The 21,579-nt window shown below is 43.0% G+C and overlaps 1 protein-coding gene across 3 annotated transcripts in view; it reads right to left on the bottom strand.

Annotated features, from left to right (window-relative positions):
* The window catches only part of MSANTD2 (Myb/SANT DNA binding domain containing 2), a 31,585-nt gene extending 17,711 nt beyond the window's left edge, over positions 1-13,874 (bottom strand). For 2 of the 3 annotated variants that reach the window (XM_004379363.3, XM_023734092.1), the window contains exon 1: positions 13,294-13,852. In XM_004379363.3, the coding sequence (XP_004379420.1) occupies positions 13,294-13,803 (510 nt within the window). In that variant the 5' untranslated portion in view covers positions 13,804-13,852. Of the gene's footprint in view, positions 1-13,293 lie in introns of all 3 variants that reach the window. The other variant, XM_004379362.3, reaches the window with a different exon arrangement.
* Between the last annotated feature and the right edge of the window lie 7,705 nt (positions 13,875-21,579).

Below are 21,579 nucleotides of genomic sequence, written 5' to 3'. Positions count from 1 at the left end.
CATGCTTGTCCGTTTTCCCACTTTTGTCTGTTCTGTAATGTTCCTTGGACTTGGGCAGACATGGCTGTGGCAGCATGCTTGTCCGTTTTCCCACTCTTGCCTATTCTGTAATGTTCCTTGGACTTGGGCAGACATGGCTGTGGCAGCACGCTTGTCCCTTTTCCCACTCTTGCCTATTCTGTAATGCTCCTTGGACTCGGGCAGACATGGCTGTGGCAGCATGCTCGTCCGTTTTCCCACTCTTGCCTATTCTGTAATATTCTTTGGACTTGGGCAGACATGGCTGTGGCAGCATGCTTGTCTGTTTTCCCACTTTTGTCTGTTCTGTAATATTCTTTGGACTTGGACAGACATGGCTCTGGCAGCATGCTTGTCCGTTTTCCCACTTTTGCTGTTTTGAATATATGCGGAATAAAACTTTCTTTTTGCTTTATTTAACTTTGTGATGTTTCTCCCCTACAACACAATATAGCCAAGTGGTTAAGAGCATGGGTTCTGAAGTCAGACTACTCAGTCTAGCCTCACCACCTGCTGGCTTTGTGGCATTAAACAAACTGATCTCTCTGTGCCTCAATTCCCACATCTGTAAAGTGGGGTAATAATGGCACCTCCATCCTAGATTTATTGGGAAAGTGAGAAAATACAAGTAGAACATTTAAAACAGTGTCCACCTAACAGCCCGCACTTGGTAAATGGTGTTGGTTCTAGCTGCCATCAAGTCGACCCCATGCACAATGGGACTGGACCACCGTGAGCCACAGGGCTTCCACCGGCTGATTTGCAAAAGCAGATTGCCCAGTCTCTCTTCTTAGTTTGTCTTAGTCTGGAAGCTCCGCTAAAACCTGTTCAGCATCCCAGCATACACAAACCTCCACTGACAGGTGGTGGCTGTGCCTGAGGTGCACTGGTGGGACCCAACCCCACATTCCCCGCACGGAAGGCAGGAATTCTAGCACTAAGCACGGCTGCCCTCTAGTAGATGTTAGCTATCATTCTCACATAAATGATACAGTGACCCCACATGGAGATCAAGTGTCTTATGAAAACAGGTTAGTTCAAGTAGAGACAAGCAGTAGCAACACAGCATTACCACAACACAGACGACAGGAAGAACATGCAGGAATAACAAATTCAAAGGAAGCCGCACTATAGCAGTCAGTATCACAGTCATGTTGGGAAAAGCAAATACTTTTGAGCCAAACAGTATCATCCAACATAGTAAAGAAATGCTAATTTGATTTTTAGTTTTATGAAGATGTTTTTGTTAACATGTGAGACCTGTAAGTATAGAGTTTATACCTAGCTTTGGGTTTATACATATTGAGCAACACTGCTATGTAATCATGTTTTTGACCACATATTATTCAAGTTTCAGAAACATCTGGCTATATCATCATGGTGTCTTCAACTTTTTGCTCACAGTTCCTCTTTTATAGATAAAAGCCAATCATTTAACCATTTTCAAAGGTTTATAGTCTTGGCAAGAATTTGGTGACTAACACACTGCCAGAGAAACCAAAGGGAGAAGGGAGGAATCCTAACCCCTCATCCAGAGTGAGAATGAGGCCTCGCTCACTGGGCAACCTGTTTCCAAAAAGCAGGAGGCAGGAGAAACCCAGAATGAAACATGGAGTATGAACGACCCATGTATTTTCTTACTGTTGGATGCAACAACAAGCATGTAGACTTTTCCTTCCTTTTCCATGCATGGAAATTTACTGAAATTAAAATCAGATTTCCTACCACTTCTTGAAAAATGACAAAATATTTTATGGATTATGTGGTCATGCTATGGTGAAGAAGTTAAAAATTTTCCCTTTTTCCTCTTAATTTTGTAACACGGTTCTATAGCTTACATGAAGAAAAAATATTATTTTATACTGTTCTAAAACTGGCACAACTCTGATCTCCCAAAGCCCAACTATTAACCATGTTTCCTAATTTGCACAAGATAGAAAGCTTTATGAGGGAAGGGACATGACCTCGTTTTGCTCGAGATTTTCATTGTACAGCAAAGTACAATGCCTGGTTCAATAACAGATGCTTGTGACCTAAGGACTTAATGGATGCTAAGAGTGTACTCTGCTGCAAGGTGGTGCAAACCTCAAGTGACAACCGGATATATAAAAAAAGCGATCATCTAAAATCATGTAAATCATTCTTAACAAAGCAAAGACAAACAGCTTCGTGATCAACAAATGAATTTCTATTATGGATAATGAAATGTAGAGCTCAAACTTTCTCAGGTCAGTAACCAGGATACCAAGGAATATCTTACTTGAGGCTTTTTTTTTCTGATTGTGTTGATTCTGTTTTGAATTACGTATTTTAAATACTATATTTTGTACCAGAATACAGTTCTTTGAAGGCAGGGATTTTTGTCAGTTTGCTCACAGATGTATTCCCAGCACATGAATCGCTGCCTGGCACGTAGAAGGTGCTCAATCAATTCCTGTTGAATGAATGAACAGAAATTCCTTAGGAGTGTATACAAGCGTATACAGGCAGTTGAGAGATCAAATATAAGGTCAAAGTACTTTTTGACCTAACATATTCTTCTTTCTAAATCATAAACCAGCTCTTTGCATTTAGAGAAAATTATTTTCAGATGTTTTAAAAAATAATAAAACCAGTTTTGGTAGATAAGAATTTTATTCTGGGTTTATTAATATCAATTACAAACATAACTGGCTTATTTGGATAAATGAAGTTATCTGAAGACAGACAGTGGAGAAGACAGTTATTGCAAGTTTAAAAAATTCAGGCAATTACAACAAAGCAGTCTTACATAGGCTGAGAAAATGTACCTAGAAAACATTTCTAAGTGAACAGTTTCCACTCTACTGTATCACTTTATATTGCATGAAGTATTATCTGGTAGCTCAGAATATGTAATTTATGAATACAGTTAAGAACACATATATAAAAATAAAGTGATGGCTGTTACTCCTAAAATGCCTGAGAATAAATACAAGTTTGTATGTCACTAAGTAGTAACAACATATCCTAAGTGACAAGATGACGTTCACTTGATTAGTGCCAAGAAAAAAATTCCCATTGGCTCTCCAGGACTCTCAACTACCAATAGGTAAGAACTGTACAGATTTTAATACATGTCTTTTTCCAATATGCAGACATCTTTCGGTTATTCAGAACAATGGTGGCGGGGGGAGACTCACCATGGATTACAAACTCCAAAAATTTTGTGATACATGCATATGAGGCACAGATTCACTAACCGTTCATTTTGAACGCTAAACGAAGTTTCTGCGATAGTAAATGGCAGGCAGGGGAACACACCGCAGGACCACGCCAGAAATAAAGTTAAAGAGTACCTAATCAATCCTTCAGCTTGCTTACTCTGGCCACGTCATCAGGAAGGACCAACGGCTAGAAAAGGACATCCGGTAAAGCAGAGGGTCGGCAAGAACGAAACCCTCAGTAACAGCCGCACAATGGACTCAAACGTGATCATGAAGACAGCCCAGGACTCAGCAAGGTCCGGCTCTGTTATACATCCGATCGCCGTGAGTCAGAGCCGACTTGACGGCACACAACAACAATGAATACTCATCACTGAGTCTGGACCATCAATTTTTTAAATCTAAAGCTCTCTATGGTATTGGTCTGCTGCTTTGGAAACTCAGGAAGATCCCCCCGCCCCATTTTACTCTATTTTCTAAACATTACACAAATATAACCTTCCATGGGGGGTGAGAGGGCTGCTTCCACCTCAACCTGGTGACGTGAGCACACATCAGCGTGGCTATCTGACAATCAACATTTGACACCTTGGATGTGAATTTTAGTTCTTACCCTCTGATGAAAAAAGATAACGTTCAGAAAAACAGAGAAAAAAGAAGGCAGGATAATCACTTTTGAAGACGAGGGAGCAGATCAGAACCTACGAGTCTGTGTAGAGTATATCCTAGAGGCAATACAGACAAGACTCTCCTGGCACAGTGTTTCAGCGGATCTCATGATGTTTTGTGATCTTCCATGACTACAGCAAAGAATCCGCTGTGTAATTCCGCAGAGAAGTAGATAGTGAGCTTTGTCACAGGTTAAGGTCTAAGAAATCCTGTAAGTTAAAATTTTTGGATTCTTCAAACCCCTCCACTGATTCTGATGGCTCTGAAATGTCTTCACTTCTCTCCATCTTTGTTGCCACTACTTTCTTTCATCTCTCGTCTAGATTTACTGGAAAAAGCCTCTAAATGCGTGGTGCTTCCACCAGTGCCCGGGAATCCTCTGTGCACACTGCAGCCAGGGACTGCTGTGAAAATAAGGCTAACCATGTCACACCCCTCCTTAAAATCCTTTGATGATCAGGATGAAGTCCAAACTGCTTAGCACATCATCTGACCTCTTGTCCTTGTCTCCAGTCTCATTTCTTACCACTCCCTACCTCCCCTACCCTGCACCCTCAAACCCAAGGCTCCAGCGCTCTGGGACTACACAGCACAAAACATTTCACCACAATACCTGGGGCCTGACCTGTTCCATATTAATGACACGTATTAGAGTTTCCCTATTTTAACTCTAAAAGAGCACAACGATTGCGAAAGACTTGATCTCACCTCAGTATCTTCTAATCCTCTTTTCTCTGTGAGTTATGGCCCATTAGTGGGTTGGGAAACCAATTTTAGTGGGCTGTGACCAGCATTTTAGAAAAAAATTAAACAGAACATAGCAGAATATATCACACACAGTTCAGTGTAGTTACGTCGATTAAATGAGTTGGTATCTGTAATGTACTTAGACTATGCATGGCACACAGTCAATGAGTGAGTATCTGTAACGTGCTTAGACTATGCATGGCACACAGTAAATGCTACATAAGTGTTGGTTTCTATTATTGTGAAAACGAAACCAGTTGCTGTCGAGCCGATTTCGACTCATGGAACTGTGCTCCGCAGGGTTTTCGACAGCTGATTTTTCAGAAGTAGATCACCAGGCCTTTCTTCTGAGGTGCCTCTGGATGGACTTAAACTTCCAACTTTTTGGGTAGCAGTTGAACGGTTTAACTGTTTGTACCACCAAGGGACTCAGTTATACATATATTCTATGTTATGTGAACACTAGGTCCCAGGGTAAAATACATTTTTTTACTGTGGGTTGTGGTTAAAAAAAAAAAGATGAATTGCTTTAGTTTTTCTTTCCAGTATATAAATTAAGGAATGAGATATTTAATGAGTATTTGCACAATTGTAATTCAAAGCTATAAGGAAGTTGTTACTCATCAAAACATGCAGATGACCAAGAACTGGTGTATCCACTACAGTGTCAACCCAAAACTATCAGCTCCCCCGTTACACAGGTCTGCTTACCACCACCAACGAACTCCTAAGTCACACCTTCACAACATTTCATATACTATGGCAAATCATTCCTCAATTGAAAGGCATGAATTTTTAGATGTCTGATCATTTATCAATTTTTTGAAACAATTTCATTATCTGGATGCTTCCAGTTTTGGATTCTTGGATAAAAACACTTTCAGGGCCTACCACAGTACCTGGCACTGAGGGCACCCAAATATTTGTTGGTAAATAAATGAAAAAATAGAGTTCTTACTTCAGACCTTTGTATTTAAAGGAACCCTATAAGAATTCTGTCAGTTGAGTCTGATGGAAGGGAATGGAGAAATCTCCACACCCCTCCCCAGATATCTGGACCTTAGCCTTCCCCTGTAATCCTTCCCAGTTTCCCTCCTAGCTTTCTAAGGGCAGTGGTATTCAACCACCCAGTCCCACTACATCAGCCAAGAAGGATATCAAAACTCAAGAGTTTTAAAGCAGTGATCTTCAACTGAGGTATCCACACGCCTATGTCCATGTGAAGACTTAGAGAAGTCTTTCCCAGAGCTGCATGCATCAACAGGTTTAAGGGGATCACCTTCCAGGTCTTCAATTTCTATACAGTCTTCTTAAAATTTCCCTTGTTCACAGCAGTTCTATCCCACCCCTTACCAAAAAAAGGCATGTCACCCATCACAGACCTCACTATCACACACTGCTCTAGAGTGTATGTAAACACCTTCAGGGAGCCAAACAAAAGAACTGGATATAGTACTGGTTTGGGGAGCACCTCCTTTAATGACTGATCAAGGAACCTTAAAACCTTACAGATTATTGTCATTCCTAATCTTATTTTTTAAGGGGTAAAACTTGGTACCTGAATTTAGAATAATCCAACTACTATAAAACCAAAAAACCAAACCCACTGCCATCGAGTCGATCCGACTCATAGTGACCCGGCAGAGCAAAGCAGAACTGCCCCACGGGGTTTCCAAGGCTATAAATCTTTACGGAAGTGGACTGCCACATCTCTCTCCCACAGAATGGCTGGTGTGTTCAAACCACTGACCTTTTGATTAGCAGCCAAGCGCTTTAACCACTGCACCACCTGGGCTCCTTCCCAAAGTACTATAGGTTAATGATATTATTTCTTTTAAATGTAACTAGAATATTACCTGACTGCCAAATTTTTCAACATATATTTGATAAAACCTACAGATAAGAATTTCGTGTTGATACTACTGATTCAGAGTAGATAATAAATGTTACAGCCAATCCCCATCCCAGTCATCTGATACTAGATCAAATATTTTCTGCATCCTATTAAATTCTATAAACTTTCAAACATATGATGAAAAAATCTCAATGTCAGCTTAAAAATGTTTGAGAGGGTACACTGATTACAAAACTCTTTTGAAGATATGCAAGCAAAAAACTTGAACACTTCTATTCCAAAGCTGCTCTGGCCAACACGACACACTACACATGTGAACACCTGTTGTTGTTAGGTGCCACTGAGCAGACTGCAACCCACAGCGACCCCATGGGACAGAGTACAGTTGCCCCATAGGATTTTCTAGGCTGTAATCTTTATGGGAGATCACAAGGTCTTTCTCCTGATTAAATAAAACTAAAAATTCAGTTTCATAGTCACACTAGTCACATCTCAAATGCTCAATAGCCATTTCACGGCTTGCTGTTGTTAGGTGCCTCTGAGTCACTTCCGACTCATAGCGACCCCGACGTACAACAGAACGAAACACTGTCCGGCCCTCTTTCCTAGATTCATACTTCATACATTCCACGTTCCAATTACTAATAGATGTCTGCAGCTGTTTCTTCTCATTTTGAGTCGTGCCACATCAGCAAATTAAGGTCCCGAAAGCTTGACTCCGTCCATGTCATTAACGCTGACTGTACTTTGAGGAGGCAGCTCTCCCCAGTCGTCTTTGGAGTGCCTTCCAACCTGAGGGGCTCATCCTTCCAGCACGGTATCAGACAAAGTTCCACTGCGATTCACGAGGTTTTTCACTGGCCATTTTTTTCAGACGTAGACCGCCAGGTCCTTTTTCCGAGTCTGTGTGAGTCTGGAAGCTCCGCTGAAACCTGCCCACCATGGGTGACCCTGTTGGTGTTTGAAGTTCTGGGGGCACGGCTTCCAACATCGCAGCACCACACGAGCTGCCACAGCAGGACAAACCGACAGGCACGTGGTGGCCTTAAGGGCTAGTGGCTCCCGTGTTGGACAGAGCAGATATTCTGGAACACTTCCATTATCACAAAGCTCTAGGGCACCGTGCTGTTCTAGAAAACCGAGAACATGACACTGTTTGTCCCGTCCAGTTCAGGTTAGGATGCTTCTACTTGTTGCACTAAAAGCTCTTCCTCCCAGAACGGTGGATCGTTTCTGTTGACGTCTATCAGGGTTCGTCCTACTCAGAGGTAAAATGACAGGCAGGATAAGAAGGAGGAACTTTGAGATCCCCCTAAGGTTTAAGCCTACGACCAGGGGAATCCTTCTATAAAATAAACACTACCTTGTCCTTGGGTGGTACAAGTGGTTAATACGCTCAGCTGTTAACTAAAAGGTTGGAAACTTGAGACTACCCAGAGGAGCCTCAGAAGAAAGGCCTGACAATCTACTTCTGAAAAACCAGTCACTGAAAACCCTATGGAGCGCAGTTCTGCTCTGACACACATGGGGTCACCACGAGTTGGAATCAACTCGACGGCAACTGGTTTCAATACTCTGAACATATCTTTTTACCTATACTGTCCAATAGGGCAGCCACTAGACACATGCAGTTATTTATAATTTAAAATTAAATTAAACAACATTAAAAATTCAGTTCCGCAGGCATACTAACCATATTTCAAGGGCTCAATAGCTATGTGTGACTAGTGGTTACCATGGTGAACAGGGATAAATACAGAACATTTATTTCCATTAGAGCCGAGTTTATTGAACAGCACTGGTCCGTACTACAGGTATACCCCACTTACGACGTATTCGAGTTATGACACACCTCCCTTACACCTGGCTGGTTTTTTGAGGGGGGCACATCTTATCCTTAGTAACATGTACTACATACAGTGTTGCGGCGTGTAATTTGCTAATGTTATCATTCTCAGATGTTCATCTGCAGATGTTCAATGTTATGATTTATAAAGATACTGATAATAAAAGGCAAAAATAATGAAAACTAAAAAAAAAAAAAAAATGAGGCATTCAACTTATGTCAAAACTGACTCACAACATATTCATCAGAACGGAACCCCGTCGTAAGTTGGAGACTATCTGTATGTGCTTTCTAAGTTACTGTTTTCCTTTTATATATTCTCTAAATGGTATTTAACTTCACTCTTCTCTAGAGTTCCTGAACTACCAGGAAATTAACTCAGAGGCCTGTTAATTCCATTTTATGTGTACGTCTTAGATCCCTTACTTCCAAAATGGAAAGCCTAAAAGTAAGTGTATGGTCCGTGGTCTAAGATGGTCTATTCTGTTAATATACTCATGCCTCTGTGAGACTCCCAGGTAGACAAGCAAACTGGAATGCATAAGCTTTCAAGTAACAGGGCAAGGGCACAAAAGAAGCTGAATATGCAGAACATGGAAGGAAACAAATCTGACTAAATCTTTCTTACAAACTATTGGAGTGGCAGACCACATTTCTTGGAAGTCTTTCCATGATAATGCAGAGAGAAAGTCCTGTTTGCCAACACCAGAGGAAAGTCCTCAGAGACAGGCAGATTCTGTTAAGATGCTTGTACAGGAACAAGGTTCTCTTTGGGTTCCAAGTTATCTTCGCCCTGTTGGCTCTTACAAACAAATAAAGGCAAGGCTTGATAGCGAAAATGAAAGACCAAGTATACTGTGCTGTGATTTGTTTGCTAAAGTCCAAAATCTGTTCAAAAGCTTATGACAACTACTGATGACTAAATCTAAACAATATCCCTAAAAATGAACCATTTTGTTTGCTAGGCAGAAGACTTCCTACCACCTTTATATTTGTCTGATGAGCAGCCAGCACTGATGCAGCAGAAGCAAGTTTTTAGGTCACACAATCACCTTGCATTTTGTCTTGAGGCAGAGTTACAAGTGCACATCTGTTTCAAAGACATAAAGCCAACAACTCTCAAAAGGCAAATTTTTGGAGCACACCCAAAAATATGGGACTTGAGAATGAGTTTTGCAGTGCATCAGATTAACTGACTGAAGTGTGAATACAGCATCTGGCTCAGAGTGAAAGCTTTCATGAATTCCAAGTCTAGTTAGATCTTTCAAAGCTAAGTACCGCTACTAAGCATGGACCGTGATGAGATCTCGCCCTCCTTTGAAGTCATCACACTTCCTGTCTGTTTTATTCCTCTGACACTTAATCAAGAACTGCTTTGCATGTCATCCCTTGTGTTGTCTTGTACAGCTTTTTAACTCTGATGTGTGCATACAAACTCTTCAACTGAACTGTAAACTCTCAGACTACAGGAACTATTCTTTTATTCATCCTAACACCTAGCAGACAGCCCTGCGCATAGTGAGCACGCCAAATACTTGGCGAATAAAGATATGAAGAAAAGCCCCAAAGAAAAGGAGGGAAATAATGCAATTACTAGACAGAAACCACCTAGATTTGTTCATCTGACTTCAAAATTATGCTGGAATTGTTAGCATTCAAATTTTCTTCTGGCAGGCAAACAAAAAAGCAACAAAATGTCAGAAACAAACAACAGTCTGTGTAGCAAGGCAGTCTCAAACACTGCGATTTTATCAAGGGATTGAACAAATACTAACACCACATCTCAGACATCACAATGAAACTCCGCAGCAATACACAAACGTTTATCTGACTGGCCGTAAATTAAAATCTTGCCAGCTTAGAAACACACGTATTCATTTGGGTAGTATTAGAAAATAGGACTTAACAAAACCCAAGAGTTATTAATTCACTGACAGTATTTACAATTTTAAAAAGGGGACTGAGATGCAGGCCAGAGAAAGCAGTTATTCAGGACGGTGTCAGGGAAGGGGCTGGGGCAGAACTCAGCTGTGGAATGCCTCAGCCTATCCTGCAGATTTAACCACGAGATGAAGGCTGTGACATCAACACGTTGAGACCATCTCATTATGGGACGGTTTTCAAGAAACACTAAAGTTAACAACTATCTCTTTCCCCCTTTCAGATGTAGAAGAAATCCTTTCCTGAGTTTTCATAATTAAATTTTTCATAGGTACTTCAAACATATTGGACCAGAAATGTAATGAACTCACATGTGTTCCTTCTCTGGTAGCGTCTGACAGTCAGTTCACATGTGAGTGAGCGACATTCATCTGTACCCGGAGCTCCTCACTTTCCACATTTTTCAGCCCTATTTTCTTTCTATTTTGTAAAATTTAAAGCAAAAAGGATTACTAAATTTCTCTTCTGTAGTTCTCATCAACACACTGAAGTGAAAGAGATTTCTGAATTACTTGTTCTAAACAGGCATTTTAAAAACTGGGATCTAAGAATTTGTTTTCAGGGGTTTGAGATTCTCTGAGAACTTTAGGACTGTGTTTTCTATTTGCATAAACATAATCTGGATTACATGGACGTCCGCCTCGTAATTGTGTAAGGCTATGATTTCAGTGGCCACATTTGCTTCTGTGCTTAAGATTACATTCATACTAAGTCTTCTAAAGGGACAAAGCTTAGTTTTTAATGCAGTATTTTTCAAACTGCTCTAGACTTTAATGCTTTCCAAAATTCTCTTTCTAGCTTTATTTGGTGAATTTAATAAACATGTATATGTAGGCACTGGATATACAGTAGTGAGTAAGAAAGATCTGAACCTGTCCTTGTGAAGCTTATAATTCCAGCAAGGAAAGACCAACGTCATTAATGGTGAATCTGGATTCCTTGATTGAAGTCACTTACGGAGCAGAGTCTCTTTTTTTAAATAAATGTTATCTGCCCTGCTTGTTAACCGCTACTGGCCGTAGTAGTTTCCCGGTCAGATATGGTTGCATATTCTCAACATATTCTAAGAGCTTGAGGTCAACTTGGCCTTATCTATGTGCAGACAGGTAAACTGATCCTCCTCGTAAAATTCTTCAGAGATGTTCAACCTCCTTTCCTTGTTTGAGGTTATTCCTCTCATAAGTGCCAAAGACATACTCCCTGGTCGTTTGAGAAGCAATTTTATGGAGTGCTTTATGTTCAGTAAGATTTTGTAAGCACCCTTTTCCCCTTTGGTGGAAATATTTCTACGGACAAAAACCAGTTAAGCTAAAACAACGTCCAAGGTACACCTCTAAACTCAAGACAAGTTCATGGATAAACGCTCAACAGCCAGGGCAAAAACTCTCCCAAAATTTAATAACCTTGAATAGATAAAGCAATGAGATTCAGAGAACAATGGTTTTATTATTGTCTATTAGCTACGACTTTAATGACATCCTTGTTAAAAAAAGGAGGGGAGGGAACTTAAGAAGCCCCAAAGGTACATAAGTAAACTAATTTTGTAATTGAGAAGCGGGTGCTGAATTTCTTGAACACTAGTTCCCTCTGCCTTCCGATCCATTCTGAATCACAGCGACCTTACAGGGTAGAGTTGAACTTTCCAGTGGGGTTTCCAAGGCTGTAATCTTTATGTAAGCAGACTGCCACATCTTTCTCCCTAGGAGGGGCTGGTGGGTTCCAACCGCGGACCTTTCAGTTAGCAACTGAACGCTTTAACCACGGTGCCACCAGAGCTCCTTGAACAATAGCAGGTTTGAAATATCCTAGTTTCTGGACCATATTTTCTAAGCAATGTCGCCAAATGAACACTAGTGGAGCCAAGACCTCGCAAACTTTGGCGCAATCTCTCTCTGCAAATAACACACGCGAGAAAAACCCCTTTAGTGTGATTATGGTTTTTCTTACGAGTTTTCACCCGCAAGGAGTTCCCGAAGAAAGTGCCATCCCCACCAGAAAGGAAGTATAAAGGTACTACGAACAGGAAGTATTTCAGGGAAAACCAGAAGAATCTACCAAAATCTGAACACTAGCAGACACCCTGTGATAACTAGCTTAACTAAAATACAAAGCCTCATCTGCCAATAATACACGTTTGAATGCCTACATTACAAATCAGTAGGAACTGCAAAACGATAGCCAGACTGCTGCCCAAATTAAGCCTCCGCATTTAAACATTCAGACACACCAGGAGAGCAAGATGCACACTGAGACCCCTGCTTGTCACCACACCCGGCACACTACGGGAACTAGAGAAAAACCGGCTTTCATGACGGAGCTTCGTCGGAAACAGAGCAGGGCCTCGAGCCAATCTAACTCTGGAGAAGTCGACACTACAAATTACAGACCAACTCTCTCAGCTAGGGTAACCTGCATTGTGCCCACGAACTCCACCACAATAAAACACAATCTGGCTACAATCAAGTCTTTCCAATTCTCCAAAGCATCTCAAGTCTTACTCGTCCTTCGTAGCTTAAGTTGGCAGCCGGGCGAACGACATAAAAGCAAGGCGCTTTCTGTATGGCTGCGCCACCGTCACTCACTGAAAATTCCTAAACTGGGGGTTCACCGATCCCCCTCTATTCTGCCCTTCCTCACTCCCGCCCCAGGCCGGTAAGCCTCTGCCGGGAGCCCCTCCGCCCGGAACAAAGCGAGGGGCCCCGGCGGTGGGGTCGAGAGGCGCCAGGAGCACCTGGGCTGCAGCACAAAGCACTAGGAGAAAGTGCCAACTTCAGAGCGCAGGAACACCGTCAACTGGCAAGAAAAAGGGGCGGCGGCAGGCACGCCCAACTTCAAACTCAGGAAACCTACGGGCTGGCGGCCATCTGGAAAAAAGCCCCCTTCCCAAGGAGAGAAGAAAAAGGCGGAGACGCGAATCGCCCCCCGGGCCCCGGAGGGGAGCCCTGCGTTCAGCCCGGCCCCCGCCCCCGAGGCCCGCTTCCCCGCCTTCTCTCTGCCTCTGGTTCGCTGCCCCAGGCCGGGCGGCCGGTTACCTTGATGCGCTCCCGGCACTGGGATGGGGTCCGCTCGTAGCCCAGCTCGGCCAGGGCCCGGGACACGCGCTCGTACATGGCTGGCCCGGGGGCCTTGCTGCCGAACACCGTGCCGGCTCCCTCCAGCTGCTGGTACCGCGCCTCCACCAACCGCTCGTTGCCCCACACTGCGATGAGCGCGTTCGTCTCGGCGGGCGTCCACGACATGCCCCGGCAGGCGGCGGCGGCGGCTGCCGCAGCCCCGCCACCGCCGCCACCAGGGGAGAAGGAGACCGAGGACGAGGCGGCGCTGCGGCCCCCCAGCCCCAGCCCGAGACCCCCGGACGCCGCTGCCCCCGAGCCCGCCGCACTGCCCGGCCCGAGCGGGGAGGCACCCCGAGGCGTGGACGGGTCGGACAGCGAGGGATTTCCGTCACTCAGGCCCCCGGGAGAGGCCGGGGAGAGCACCTCCATCTTCGGGATTTTTAGCGGCGAGTTGGCGGGCAGCTCGGAGCCACAGGGCGCAGCCATCTTCCAAGCGGCCGCTGCTGCACCGCCCGGAAGTGACGCGCCCGCACATCCGGCCACCACGGTCTCAGGGGCTGCTCTCGGGCCTGGCGTGCGGCTGGCTGGGCGGCGGCCGGTTTCTGCTGCAGAGGCTGCGGTTGTGGCGCTGGGACGGTCCGCGCCGCCGAGCCTTTCTCCGCGAGCCCTCCCGCGCCGCCCGCTCCTTCCCCGGGGCGAGGGGCGGGAGTGCGGCGCGCCGAACCCCAGAGCTGAGGAGAAGGGTGGGGGCATGAGGGCGCTGGTGTGAGGAACAGCTTCGAGCCTTCCCACTTCCTCTCCAATCTCAGCCCCCGGGAGGAGGGGTGAAGCCCGCGAGGGGGCCCGGAGTTAAGGAGGAATTGACCGTTTCGCGCTCTCTCTGCTCCTGGTCTCTCTTCCCTCTGAGCTAGCCTCAGGTGTAGAGGCTGGGGAAACCTCCCGAGTTAGGGGACATCCAGGAAGGCGCCCGGGCTGGAGGGAGAGCCCTTGTGGAGGACGTTTACAAAACATGCGGACCAGGGTTCGAGCTCGTGTGCTGTAGCTTTTCAAAAACTCCGCAACCGTTATTTGAATAACAGCAGCTCTTTGATTCCAGTGATGATCTTTTGTTTTCCGGTTAGTTTGGGTGGGTGTGACCATTTGTAGAAGAATTCGATGTCTTTATTGCATTTGTATAGTTTGTGTATAGCTTGAACCTGTAAGAACGCGTGAGCCCCGCAGAAAAGTGACTTTCCAATCGTTTCAAAATCCATCCCTGATTTGGAAGTTACATAGTTTTCCCACTGTTTTACATACCCCGGCGTGTGAGGAGATTAAAAAGAAGGCTGTCAATTATGACAGCTCTCGTGACCTCTCGCAGTAAATTAGTGTATTAGTCATCCTTGAACGCACTCTAAGGCGCTGGAAGTTAATGAGCATTAGGACATCAAATCTAGTACATCTTGTTGTTGGTTGCCTTCCAGCCAATTGTGTTACAGAGTAGAACTCCATAGGGTTTTCTTGGCTGTAATCTTTCCGGAAGCAGATCGCCAGGCCTTTCTGCCAAGGTGCTGGTGCCACTGGATGGGTTGGAACCGCTAACCTTTAGATTACCAGTTAACCACAGACTTTTCAAAGCTGAAAATCAAATTGTTAATCTTGTATCTTTAACTTAAAAACCTCAACATAATTTTTTTTTCAAAGCAGACTTGTAACTGAGGAGGCTGATCAATGAATGTAAATTAATTACACAATATTTTTTAAAATAGCAAATATATGTTAGGTTTTAAAAGAATAAGCTGAGTCCAACTACATTTTTAACTCTAAGAATCCACGGAGCAAATGACTAATACTTATGGTTGTCTTTGGAAAGCCAAAGGAATAAGCAATAGGATGAAGTAGAGGAGGAGATTAATTATTTGTCTTCGTATAGCATATTAAAATGCCATCAGAGTTCATAAGTTAACAGTATGAAGAAGCCTTAAGGAAGTTCCAGAATTTATGCTCTCCTACTCTTCCTCTCCCCCTCCCTCCCCCCCAAAGAAAAAGATAGAATCCAGCACCATGAATAAGAGAATGGATTCTAGAGTCAGACTGTCCGGCTCAAATTTCAGTTCTGCCATTTATGGGCTGCGTGACCTCAGGCAAGTTATTTAACCAACCTCTCAGTGCCTTGATTTCCTCATCTATAAAATGAGGGTGAGCTCACAGCATTTGAGACCTAAATGAGTTAATAGAATGATGCCTGGTTCACAGTAGACAGTGTATGAGCATTAGCTACTATTTCACCTTGCCTATACTCATTGGAGGAAACCCTACTGGTATAGTAGTTAAGAGCTATGGCTGCTAACTAAAAGGTCAGCAGTTCGAATCCACTAGGCGTTCCCTGGTAAACCCTGTGCGGCAGTTCAACTCTGTCCTATAGGGTCTCTATAGTCGGAATCGACTCGATGGCAGTGGGTTTGGTTCTTTTTTATATATATACTCATTGGAAACCCTGGTGGCCTAGCGGTTAAGAGTTCGGCTGTTAACCAAAAGGTCAGAAGTGGGAATCCACCAGGCGCTCCTTGGAAGTCCTATGGGGCAGTTCTACCCTGTCCTATGGGGTCACTATGAGTTGGAATTGATTGGATGGCAATGAGTTTAGTTTGTTTCTTTTTGGTTTGATGCTCTGGTTAATAGAATCTTCACTTCGTCATTTTCTCTCCAGCACTGGTTTTCAGTTTTTATTTTCAATTCTCATAAAGATTGTAATGAAATCTGAAATAGCGATTGAAGCAAAATTCACTTTCATTCAGCCCAACGGTAAATTTTGTACCGTGATAAGCTATATCATGTGTAGGAAAGGGTTGTTGTTGTTGTTGTTAGATGCCGTGAACTTGGTTCCGACTCACAGTGACCCACGTACAACAGAACGAAACACTGTCCAGTCTTGCGCCATCATCATGATCGTTGTTATGCTTGAGCACATTGATACAGCCACTGTGTCAGTCCATCTTGTTGAGGGTCTTCCTCTTTTTCGTTGACTTTCTACTTTACCAAGCATGATCTCCTTCTGCAGGGACTGATCCCTTCTGATAACATGTCCAAAGTACATGGGACCGAAGTCTCACCATCCTTGCTTCTAAGGAGCACTCTGGCTGTATTTCTTCCCAGACAGAATTGTTCATTCTTCTGGCAGTCCATGATGTATTCAGTATTCTTTGCTAACACCATAATTCAAAGGCATCAGTTCTTTGTTCTTCCTTGTTTCTTGTCTAGCTTACACGTGTATATGAGGTGATTGAAAGTACCATGCCTTGTGTCAGGCACACCTTAGTCCTCAAAGTGACATTTTTGCTTTTTAACACTTTAAAGAGGTTTTACACAGCAGATTTGCCCAGTGCAATACATCATTTGATTTCCTGACTGCTGCTTCCATGGGTGTTGATTGTGGATCCAAGTGAAATGAAATCCTTGACAACTTCAGTCTTTTCTCCATTTCTGATGATGTTACTTATTGATCCAGTTGTGTGGATTTTTGTTTTCTTTATGTTGAGTTGTAATCCATACTGAAGGCTGTGGTATTTGATCTTCATTAGTAAGTGCTTCAAGTCTTCTTCACTTTCAGCAAGCAAGGTTGTGTTATCTGCATGTCGCAGGTTGTTAATGAGTCTTCCTCCAATCCTGATGACACATTCTTCTTCATATAGTCCAGCTTCGCAGATTATTTGCTCAGTATACAGATTAAGTATGGTGAAAGGATACAACCCTGATACACACCTTTCTTGATTTTAAACCATGCAATATCCCCTTGCTCTGTCTATGTACAGGTTCTGCATGAGCACAATTAAGTATGCTGGAATTCCCATTCTTCAAAATGTTATCCATAATTTGTTATAATCCACACAGTCGAATGCCTTTGCATAGTCAATAAAACACAGGTAAACATCTTTCTGGTATTCTCGGCTTTCAGCAAAGATCCATCTGACATCAGCAGTGACATCCCTCATTCCATGTTCTCTTCTGAATCGAGCTTGAATTTCTGGCAGTTCCATGTCTATGTACTGCTGCAACCACTTTTCAGTGATCTTCAGCAAAGAGGCAGGGCCAAGATGGCAGAGTAGTCAGATGGCTTCCTATATCCCTCTTACAACAAAGACCTTGAAAAACAAGTGATTTGATTGTATATGAAAATCTAGGAGCCCTGAACAAGGCAAAGTTGAGGAACCGGCCTGAGTGGCGGGGGGAGAGGGAGATGGTTAGGAAGAAGCAAGCAGCGTCAGACTAGTGGTGGCAGGATTGCAGCTCTTCAGCCCTGAAGGGCTCCAGGTGCACAGCGAAGCCGAAGCTGGTAAACAGCTCCGCGCACATGCTTGGGAGGCAGTTTCCACGTTGAGAGTTGAGAGAGATCCGGCAGCAGAGATTCTGGTTGGACACTCTGAACCAGTGAAAAGCAGCTCCCAAGTGGCTAAAGATAAGTACGTGCATGTGGCCTTTCACAGGGATTTAAAAAAAAAAAAAAAGCCCATTTGGGAAAAACCTCTCTCTCTTTTACCTGCTCCCTCCCCACTCTGCACCGGCAGTCCACTGGGCCAGAAATAGATCCCAAAAGGCACCCTGACGCATTCTCCTGGCCTTGGAGAGGGAACAAATAAGCTACTGGCTCCCCTGAGCCAGGAACTCAAGGTCGGCACAGCTCCTTTACTAGGCACAAGCATAAGGGGTCTGCAGACTTTGAGTGTATATACACTGCTGTATAGACTTGTGGGGACCCATCTCAACAGCATTAGCCCTCACTACCACAGTACAACAGGGTAAACATCTAAGTCTAACTTCAACTGTTTCACCTGTGAAGTGGCAGATTTGTGACCTGTGACACAGCCCTGCCCTTTAAGCAGGCACCTTTACAGGTCCGCACAGGGGCTTGAGGACTGGTGACTCCACCTACGTCACCTAGTCACCTGCTACAGGGGTCCAAGAATAAGTAGTGCCCCGAGTCTTTACAGCCAACAGAGTAGGGGGCTCATAGTCAGGCTGTAAAACTCACCTACCTACTCACTCTAGGGAAGAGGGACACGCTTTTCTTTCAGACACTCAGGGGCATCCGTCAGCCCCCTGCCTTGCTCAGCGCGTGACCCCCTACTGCAGCCAGATACCTGTGCCTACACCAATCACCCATACCTCTCTAAGACTATAGGTAAGAGCCTGCAACACACATTTGGTGACCGACTGCCTGGACACCTGAGCTGAAACCATACAGCAAAATTTAACGGACTCCGTGTGCACATACTTAGTTACAGAACTAACTACCTGGTGACAGGACGTTAGAGCTTCAAAGGCACCAATAATCAAATTAGTGCACATAAGCAGCCCATTTGGTCATATTAAAAGAAAACAAGAACCTAGGACGCAGTAAACAAATATAAAATAAAATTATAATTTATTGATGGCTCAGAGACAACAGTCAATATCAAATCACATAAAGAGGCAGTCCATGATGGCTTCAGCAAGCTCCCAAAATAATAAATTCTCTGGAGGAAGAGAATTTCTTGGAATTACTGGAGGCAGAATACCAAAGATTAATATACAGAACTCTTCTAGAAATGAGAAAGGAAATTCTACAAAATGTAGAAACTTCCAAAGAACATATAGACAAAGTAGTAATGGAACTTAACTTATTCAAGAACATAATGACAAACTTAATAGGCTGCAAGAATCCATAGAGAGACAGCAATCAGAAATCCAGAAGATTAACAATGAAGTTCAGAATTACACAACTCAATAGAAAGTCACAGGAGCAGAACTGAGGCAGTAGAAGTTAGAATTAGTGACATTGAAGATAAAGCACTTGATGCCAACTTATTTGAGGAAAAATCAGATAAAAGAATTAAAAAGAATGAAGAAATTCTAAGATATGTGGGACTATCAAGAGAAATAACCTACGAGTGATTGGAGTACCAGAACAGGGGGGATAACAGAAAATACAGAGAAAATTGTTGAAGATTTGTTGACAGAAAACTTCCCTGATACCATGAAAGATGAGAAGATATCTACCTAAGATGCTCATCGAACTCCACATAAGGTAGATCCCAAAAGAAAAGTCACCAAAACATATTATATTCAAACTTACCAAAACCGAAGCTAAAGAGAATTTTAAGAGCAGCTAGGGATAAAAGAAAAGTCATCTACAAAGGAGAGTCAATTAGAATAAGCTCGGACTACTCAGCAGAAACCATGGAGGTAAGAAGGCAAAGGGATGACATATATAAAGCCTTGAAGGAAAACAACTGCCAGGCAAGAATTATATATCCAGCAAAGCTGTCTCTCAAATATGATGGTGAAATTAGGGCATTTCCAGATAAACAGAAGTTTAGGGGATTTGCAAAAACCAAACCAAAATTACAAGAAACACTAAAGGGAGTCCTCCGGTTAGATAATAACATCAGATAACAACACAAGACTAGAACACAGGACAGAACAACCAGATATTGATTCAGATAGGGAAGTGGAAAGTCCATCAAACTTAAAACATTGAAAATAGGGAACCAGAGATATCAATATGTAAAAAAAGACAACATTAAATCAATTATCTTCAGCAAAATTTTACTTGGATGTGATATTAATGATATTTTTTGATAATTTCTGCATTCTATTGGATCACCTTTCTTTGGAATGGGCACAAATATGAATGTCTTCCATTCAGTTGGCCAGGTAGCTGAAACCTGACCACCAAGGGTAACCCTGCTGGTATTTGAAATATTGGTGGCAAAGCTTCCAGTATCACAACAACACGCAAGGCACCACAGTACGACAAACTGACAGAGACCTGGTGGGGAGGAAAGGGAGTTGTTGTTAATTGCTGTCCAGTAGATTCCATGCCTAGATCATATGCTAAATCAGAGACTTCAGAGAGCTTTAAATCTCTGCATTAGCCTGCTCTCATCGTCCCACAAGCCTGAAAAAAGCCCTCCCTGCTTCTGTTGTGTAATGCTGGATGACTCTCAAGTCAACTCTGACTCATGCAGGAAGCCTTCCTAGATAAGGCGGGTTGACTGGGAATTCTCCCTTGCCACAAACTTCTATTTCTAGTCATTATTTCTGAATCCCTTCCCATAGTCCCATAACCATCAGCCTACCCAATGAGAAGAAGTTGTGTCAAAAATAAGATTTCCATGTAGGCATTTATGGCTGTAAGTTTCCCTCTGAGTACTGCCTTCCGAGCATCCCATACGTTTTGGTATATAGTGCTTTCGTTTTCATTTGACTTTGAGAGATTTGCCGTTTCTCTTTCTTCCTTGACCAGTTGGTAGTTTAATCGTGTGTTGTTCAATTGCCATATGTTCATTTTCCAGTTTTTTTTTGTTACTGATTTCTAGTTTCATTCCATTGACAGAGAAAATATTGTATTATTTCTATCTTTTTAAATTTACCAAGACTTAAATGTGACCTAACATTTGGTCTCTCCTGGAGAATGATCCATACGCACTAGAGTAGAATGTATATTGTGTGCTTTTGTTGAGTAGAGTGTTCTATATATGTCTATATATAGTGTCATTCCGATCGTCTGTTTCTTTGTTGATCTTTCTAGGTGTTCTGTCCAATATCAAAAGTGGCATATTGAAGTCTCCAACTATCACTGTAGTGCTATCTATTCCTCCCTTCAAGTCTTATCAGTGTTTCCTTTATATGAGGGCTTGAAAATGGTTCAGTGTAGTTTGAAATCCTGCTGAGAATTTGCATTTTTAGAAACTTCCCTGCTGATAATCTGCATTTTTAACAAGTTCCCAGGAAATGCTAATGCTGCTGGTTAGGGACCAATTTTAAGAACCACTAGTAGAGCAATAGGTCTCAAAATTTATTATACTTAAGAATCACCTGGGGATCTTGTTAAAATGTTTAAGTTCTGATTCAGTACATCTGGGGTGAAAATGCAAATTCTCAGCAGGGATTTGAACCAGAACAAACCAGCTTGAAGCCTTGCTTTATATATTTAGGTGCTTCAATGTTGGGTGCATAAGTATTTATGATTGTTAAATCTTCATGATGAATTAACCCTTTTATCACTGTATAATGTCCATTTTTATCTCTTCTAACAGATTTTGTCTTAAAGTCTACTTTGTCTGATATTAAGATCGCCACTTCAGCTCTCTTTTGGTTATTGTTTGCATGGAATAGTTTTTTCAATCCTTTCACTTACAACCTATTTGTGTTCTTGTGTCTAAAGTGTGTCTCTTGTAAACAGCATATATTGGATCATGGGATTTTTTTTTTAATCCATGCTGCCACTCTCTGCATTTAGTC

Source organism: Trichechus manatus, unplaced genomic scaffold (genome assembly GCF_000243295.1).
Source record: "Trichechus manatus latirostris isolate Lorelei unplaced genomic scaffold, TriManLat1.0 scaffold00064, whole genome shotgun sequence".
NCBI classification, from domain to species: domain Eukaryota; kingdom Metazoa; phylum Chordata; class Mammalia; order Sirenia; family Trichechidae; genus Trichechus; species Trichechus manatus.
This window is presented reverse-complemented; position numbering and strand designations above follow the sequence as displayed.